This window comes from Myotis davidii, unplaced genomic scaffold (genome assembly GCF_000327345.1).
Source record: "Myotis davidii unplaced genomic scaffold, ASM32734v1 scaffold262, whole genome shotgun sequence".
Lineage (NCBI taxonomy): Eukaryota > Metazoa > Chordata > Mammalia > Chiroptera > Vespertilionidae > Myotis > Myotis davidii.
The window spans coordinates 62993-69583 of NW_006293541.1; the positions used below are offsets into that span (position 1 = coordinate 62993).

At 44.5% G+C, this 6591-nt stretch overlaps 2 protein-coding genes across 2 annotated transcripts in view; one reads left to right on the top strand and one right to left on the bottom strand.

The window, feature by feature from the left end:
• NELFCD (negative elongation factor complex member C/D) overlaps nucleotides 1-5082 on the top strand; it is a gene marked incomplete at its 5' end in the record, with an annotated part of 16650 nt that extends 11568 nt beyond the window's left edge. Inside the window, 4 exons of the mRNA XM_006767247.2 lie at nucleotides 3809-3904; nucleotides 3978-4118; nucleotides 4451-4580; nucleotides 4667-5082. Of these exons, the coding sequence (XP_006767310.2) occupies nucleotides 3809-3904; nucleotides 3978-4118; nucleotides 4451-4580; nucleotides 4667-4701 (402 nt within the window). The remainder of the gene's footprint in view (nucleotides 1-3808; nucleotides 3905-3977; nucleotides 4119-4450; nucleotides 4581-4666) is intronic.
• A 58-nt stretch (nucleotides 5083-5140) lies between these two features.
• CTSZ (cathepsin Z) overlaps nucleotides 5141-6591 on the bottom strand; it is a 10076-nt gene continuing 8625 nt past the window's right edge. Inside the window, exon 6 of the mRNA XM_015566210.1 lies at nucleotides 5141-5653. Coding sequence (XP_015421696.1) covers nucleotides 5538-5653 — 116 coding nt within the window. The 3' untranslated portion in view covers nucleotides 5141-5537. The remainder of the gene's footprint in view (nucleotides 5654-6591) is intronic.

The window sequence follows — 6591 nt, forward strand, 5'->3', positions numbered from 1 at the left end:
ACCTCAGAATTTGACTTCAGCACTGCGCCTCCTCTGAGTCTCGGTATGCATTTCTCTTTCCTCCTAGTTGTAGGACTTCCACTCAGCCAGCGTTCCTGTGGTTCTGGGTGATGTCTGTTCCGTCTTTTAGTTGTATTTCTGAAGTGGTTGTTCGAGGCAGCCAACTCCCGCATTAACCTATGCTGCCATCTTGGTTTTCCTCCCTGTTGATGATTTTAGCATCTATGTTCATCAGGGATATTGGCCTGTAATTATTTTTCTTTGTAGTGTCTTTACCTGGTTTTGGAATTAGGGTAATGCTGGCCTCATAAAAAGAGCTTGGAAGTGTTCCTTCCTCTTGGATGTTGTGGAATAGTTTGAGGAGGATAAGTGATCTTCTTTAAATGTTTGGTAAACTCCCCTGTGAAACAGTCCGGACCCAGGCTTTTGTTGGCTGGGAGTTTTTTGAATACTGCTTCAAACTTCCTAAGTTTTTATTGGCCTACTCAGGCTTTCTGATTCTTCCTAATTCCATTTTTGTATTTTTTCTAGGAATTTGTTCATTTCATACACATTGTCCAGCTTGTTGGCATATAGTTGTTCATAGTATTTCCTTGTGATCCTTTGTATTTCTGTGGTGTCAGTGGTTATTTCTCCACTTTGGTTTCTGATTTTACTTATTTGGGTCCTCCCTGTTTCTTGATGAGTCTGGCAAAAGGTTCATCATCAATTCTGTTTATTCTTTTAAAGAACCAGCTCTTGGTTTCATGGATTTTATGTATTGCTTTTTTAGTCTATGTCATTTATTCCTGCTCTAATTTTTATTATTTCCTGCCTTCTGCTTGCTCTGAGCTTCCCTTGTTGTTCTCATTATTTGAGTTGTAGAGTTAAGTAGCTTATTGTTGATTTTTCTTGTTTTTTGAGGTAGGCCTGTAGTTCTATGAACTTCCCTCTAAGGGCTGCTTTTGTTTTTTCCTAGAGATTTTGGGTTTTTTTGTGTTCATACCATTTGTTTTCAGGAAGTTTTTTATTTCTTTCTTGATCTCATGGGTAACCCATTTATTCTTTAATAACATGCTGTTTAGTCTCATGAGTTTGAATGTTTTGGGGTGTTTTTACTGTGTGGTCTATCTTTGTGAATGATCCTTGTGCACTTGAGAAGAATGTATATTCTGCACTTTGGGGTGAAATGTTCTAAAAATGTCAATTAAATCCATCTGATCCAGTGTGTCCTTTAGAGTCAGTTTCCTTGTTAACTTTTTGTCTGGAAGACCTACCCAGTGAAGTCAGCAGAGTGCTAAAGTCCCCTACTATGACTGTATTGTTGTCAATCTCTCCCTTAAAGCCCTCTAGAAGTCTTTATATGTACTTACGTGCTCCTATATTGGGTGCATATGTTTTACCAGGGTTATATCCTCTTGTTGGACCAATCTCTTTAGTATTATGTAGTGACCTTTGTTGTCTCTTTTGATGGCCTTCATTTTAAAGTCTATTTTGTCAGATATGAGCATTGCTGCTCCAGCTTTTTCTTTCTTTTCCATTTTCATGGAAAAAGTATTTCCACCCTTCACTCTTCATCCTGTGTGTGTCTTTTACTGTCAGGTGGGTCTCTTGTAGACAGCATATAGTTGGATCATGTTTTTATATCCATTCAGCTACCCTAGGTGTTTTAATTGGAAATTTAATCCATTTATATTTAAGGTTGTTATTGATAGGTACTTATTTATTGCCATTTTAAATCTGTATGCCTAGGTTTCTCTCTCTGTTTCTTATTACAGTAGTCCCTTTAGCATTTCTTGTAATGTTGGCTTGGTGTTGATGTATTCCTTTAGCCTTTATAGTTTTTGTCTGGGAAGGTCTTTATTTTGAATGATAGCATTGCTGGATATAGTAATCTTGGTTTCAGAACCTTGTTTTCCATTATCTTGTGTACTTTGTGTTATTCCCTTCTGGCCTGTAGGGTTTCTGATGAGAAATCAGGTGTTAGCCTTATAGAAGAAGCTCCTTTGTAGGGAACAATTTTCTTTTCTCTTGTTGCCTTTAAGATTTTCTCTTTGTCTATAATTTTTGTTATTTTATGTGTCTGGGCTTGCGTCTGTTTGGATTCTTCTTGCTTGGGGTTCTCTGTGCCTGCTGGACTTGTGTGACTTTTTCCTTTACCAGGTTGGGGACCTTTCCTGCCATTATTTCTTCTAACACATTTTCTATCTCTTTCTCCCTTTCTGCCACATCTGACATACCTGCTATTCGAATATTGTTATGTTTCACGTTGTCCCATTGCTCTCTTAATCTACCCTCCTCTTTTTAAATTGTCTTTTCTTTTTGGTTCTCTGATTGAGTCATTTTTTCAACCCTGTCTTCTAATTCACTGATTCGATCCTCAGATTCTCCTAATCTGCTGTGTATTCCTTCCAGTATGCTCTTTATTTGTGTAATGTCATTCTTTATTTCTGTTTTCATAGTTACTATATACTTTTTAATGCTGTTGAGCATCTTTACCATCATTACTCTAGCCTCTGTTTCAGATACATTTCTTATCTCTGCTTCATTTATCTCTTCTTCTGGAGAATTCTCTAGTTCTTTCATTTAGGGGTTGTTTCTTTGTCTCCTCATTTTTTCTGTCTGTTTTGGTTTGTGACTACTAGTATGTATTAGATAGATCTGCTATGCTTCCCAATCTCTAGAGCAGGACAGCGGCAAACCCCATGTCTGACTAATTAGATCAGGCAAAGACTCAAAACCTCCAGACACTGCCTCTGCCTACAGACTGATAGAATGACTACTATACTTGCCCTCAGGCAATGGTTCTCAGGTGTGGCGAGAGTTTTTTTGTGAGCTGGGTTGGGCATTTGCTTCTGCCTGGAAGCTAATTGTTATTCTCAGTCTCTTAATGGGCCTGAGCAACTCTGTTCCATGGGACAAGGTGTTTTCCAATATGGTGGGTCAACTATATTTCCCCCAGGCCAGGTTACCTATATAGCAAATGTCTGTGTGGGAAAGATGTCCTCTGCTGCTTGAGAGTGACTCAACACAGGAAACCAGGGTTTCTGCCTTCTGAGCTCTAATGTCAGAGCCCCTGATCCTGGCTTCTGCTCACACAGCTCCAGTCCACTCTGTCCTCCCTCTGCTGGAGCACAAGGTGGGTGGCTCCACAGGGAATTTTGTGTGTTGGTGCTTTAAGAGGGTGTTTGCATTTCCAGCCGTCTCTTCCTCGCAGACAGCAACTCTGCTGCTTCTCACAGCCAGATGTTTTGTGGGTACCCTTCTCATTTCTGGTGCTCTCTGATGGGGGGCCTATCTTGGGGATTAGACCCCAGAGTTCTTAGTCACAACCCCCACAGCTGAGATACATCTCTGGAACTTTAGTTGCTGTCTGTGTGAGCCCAGCCAGCCCTTCATGCCTTCACCCCTCCGCCCCTCCTACCAGTCTTTAAGGGGTCTTCACTTTTGGTCCTTGGTTATCAGAGTTCTCTCCAGCAAGTCTTCTGTTGATTATTCAGGAAGTTTTTCTGTATTTTAGTTGTAAATCCAGTTTGGTCCTGGAGCAAGTCCGTACAGCATCCACTTACTCTGCCTCCATTTTTAATCTCCAAAGTGAGTTATTTCTATCCTAAACCAGGGTTTTCCTTTTGAGGACGGTTCATTGACTGTGTAGATGTCTGTGTTTTTATCAAGTGAAGCCAGCTGATTGGCTGGGCTGAGTGATGGGGACCACGGTTGTTAGGATAAGCTGTTTATTGGCTGTGATGGTGACAGTGGCTCTGTGTGCTGATGATGAGCCTTGGGATCAGCCCTCATGCTCAGCAGGGCTTCCTTGGCCTGTTTGCAGATCAGCACCTGCCACCAGCTCCTGCACCCCCAGGTCCTGCAGCTGCTGGTGAAACTTTTTGAGACGGAGCACTCCCAGCTGGACGTGATGGAACAGGTGAGCGGGGCGGGGCTGCCAGGTGGCCGAGGAGAGGGCCTTCTCTAACTGATTTCTCTGTTCACTCTTGTAGCTTGAGTTGAAGAAGACCCTGTTGGACAGGATGGTACACCTGCTGAGTCGAGGTTATGTACTTCCTGTTGTCGGTTACATCCGCAAGTGTCTGGAGAAGCTGGACACTGACATTTCTCTCATTCGCTATTTTGTAACCGAGGTCAGCAACACCATTTGTTTCATGTTCCTTACTGTGTGCACTAACAGTGCCCTTTCTGGATTAATTTAAGTGTGTTTTGTACCTAACCCTGAGAACTGTGCTTCCTGGAAACCATGCCGATTATGGTGACATAGATACTAGTTTCCTCCTACATGCTGGGACTGTACTATGTTTACCTGCATTGCCCTCTGGGTCCTAGGGTCACTGGGGAGCAAGACGCTGGGTAGGGAGGGTGGTTTACTACAGACCAGCTGGCATTTCATCAGCCTGTGGTGCGAGGCTGCTCATGGGCGTGTGTGCAGGAACAGTGACCTGCTGTCCTCTCCTTGCAGGTGCTCGACGTCATAGCTCCGCCATACACCTCTGACTTCGTGCAGCTTTTCCTCCCCATCTTGGAAAACGACAGCATCGCAGGCACCATTAAGACTGAAGGTGAACATGACCCTGTGACAGAATTTATAGGTAAGCTGGATGGGAGTGTCCCCGTGCTAGTTTACATGTCATGTTTTACCCCTTGGTTCTGACCCCTGTTCCTCCCGTTTGTAAAGCTCACTGCAAGTCCAACTTCATCCTGGTGAACTGACCCAGTACCCTCCGGAGCCAAAGCGAACATTCCAGACTGGGGAAACGCCTTCCAGACCAAAGGGGCTCAGTCAGCACCTCGGAAATGCGTTCATGGGGTGAATGGCCTTTTTAAAAAGGAAAATGTGAGCAAGATAAGTGGAAAATTGCTGTTATGAGTGGTCCCCTCGCCTTGTCAGTTCTGTTCACAGTATTCTCTCCCCCAGTAGGGCCTTTGTTCAGGTTACTTCTCGGGATGGGTGGTGGGAATTCAGAAGCTGAAACATTTAAATCAACTGCTTGCAAAGCTGACTTATGTTTTCTCACAAGAACCTGATTAGTTATTTCATTTCATTGTTTTAATTTCCCAAGGACAAATAAAAACTTTCCTGTTGGGTTGAAAGGTGTAGACCCTGGTGTTCTGTTCCCATGTGTAAATAAGGCATGCTCAGGCTCCATCCTCTTGTGAAATCCCGTATTTTATTCATCAGTTGGGCGATTTGAAACTGCTGTCTCCCTCTATTCCCCATTCCTTCCAAGGTGACAAAAGAACTGGTGATAAATGCCACATTATAGACTACAGTTGCCAAAAGGAAAATACCAAACCATCAATCAACAAAAATGCAGTTCACATAATTAATGTGTTGCAATCCCATCTTGGGCAGGTAGATGGTTCACTGCAGTCCTGCAGGGGAGTGTCCTGGGCTGGTTTACACCATCTCTTCTGAGACTCTCAGGGGATGTGCTCCGCCAGGTGCTTAGTGCCCTCTCAGTGTGATTTGAACATCAGCTCCCAATCCTCCAAACCACGGAAGTTCATGATATTTTCTTAAAGATCTGCTCTCCGAGACATCTGCCTTAAACGATGGGGTCCCCAAATGAGCAGCTGTCCTCGATAGCAAGGTTGTATTTAGCGCCCTTCCCATCTTTGTAGGTACTGGTCACTATCCGCATCCAGCCTCGCTCGCCCTGTGACAAGTAGGAGCACGTGTTAGCTTGTCGCCCAGCCTCTGACCCCCACTCCTCAGCACGCCGAACACCCCTTCTCCCTCTGCCTGTCATTCAGCACAGGCTCCACCACCTGCCTCTCCCTTCCCTGTGTGGGACCCCTGCTTGCAAATACCTTTTGTGAGTATCTCACTTGGTTACTATGTAACATGAGGGGTGCAGGTACCTGCATGGCAAAGGCCAATTCATGGAACCAAAATATGGATGCTTTGGACCAGATGACTTAACTTCCTCCTGTTTCTCCATGTGTAGTCATTTAATACAAAATATTGACATTGTGCCTGGCCAGCATGGCTCAGTGGTAAGGGTTAACGTATGTACCGATTTGATTCTCAGGGCACATGACCCGGTTGCGGGCTCAAGCCCCAGTGTGGGGCGTGCAGGAGGCAGCCAGTCAATAATGACATTGTGGCACTTCAACATTAATCACTTTCCCCCATTTCACAAAAACGAACGTCTGTGTCTTAAACCACTAATGGTTCATACTACTTAGAAATTAAAATTCTGGCAATCAGCTTCTCTCCCCTGCATTTGTGACCCAAATCAAAGGTATGAAAAATCATACAGGATTACTGGGAGGAGCCAGAACTGACAGGAAAAAGGACGAGATGGCTATGAAGGAATACACTAGCTAACCTGAAACTTCTAGAGCCGAGTCCCACCACCAGGGCGTTCCCCCAGAAGACACCTGGCAATGTCTGGAGACGGTCTTGGTTGTCACAATGGAGGGACAGGGAGAGCAGCTACTGGCATCTGGGGCTAGGGGCCAGGATGCAGCCCAACGCACCGCGATGCCCAGGACAGCAACAGTCCCCACACAAGTCAAGTTTCTGACCCCAAATGTCACTGGCGCTTGCTGAGGGCCCAGCTCCAAGCCACAAAGCCACAGCACCGTGTGTGTGAG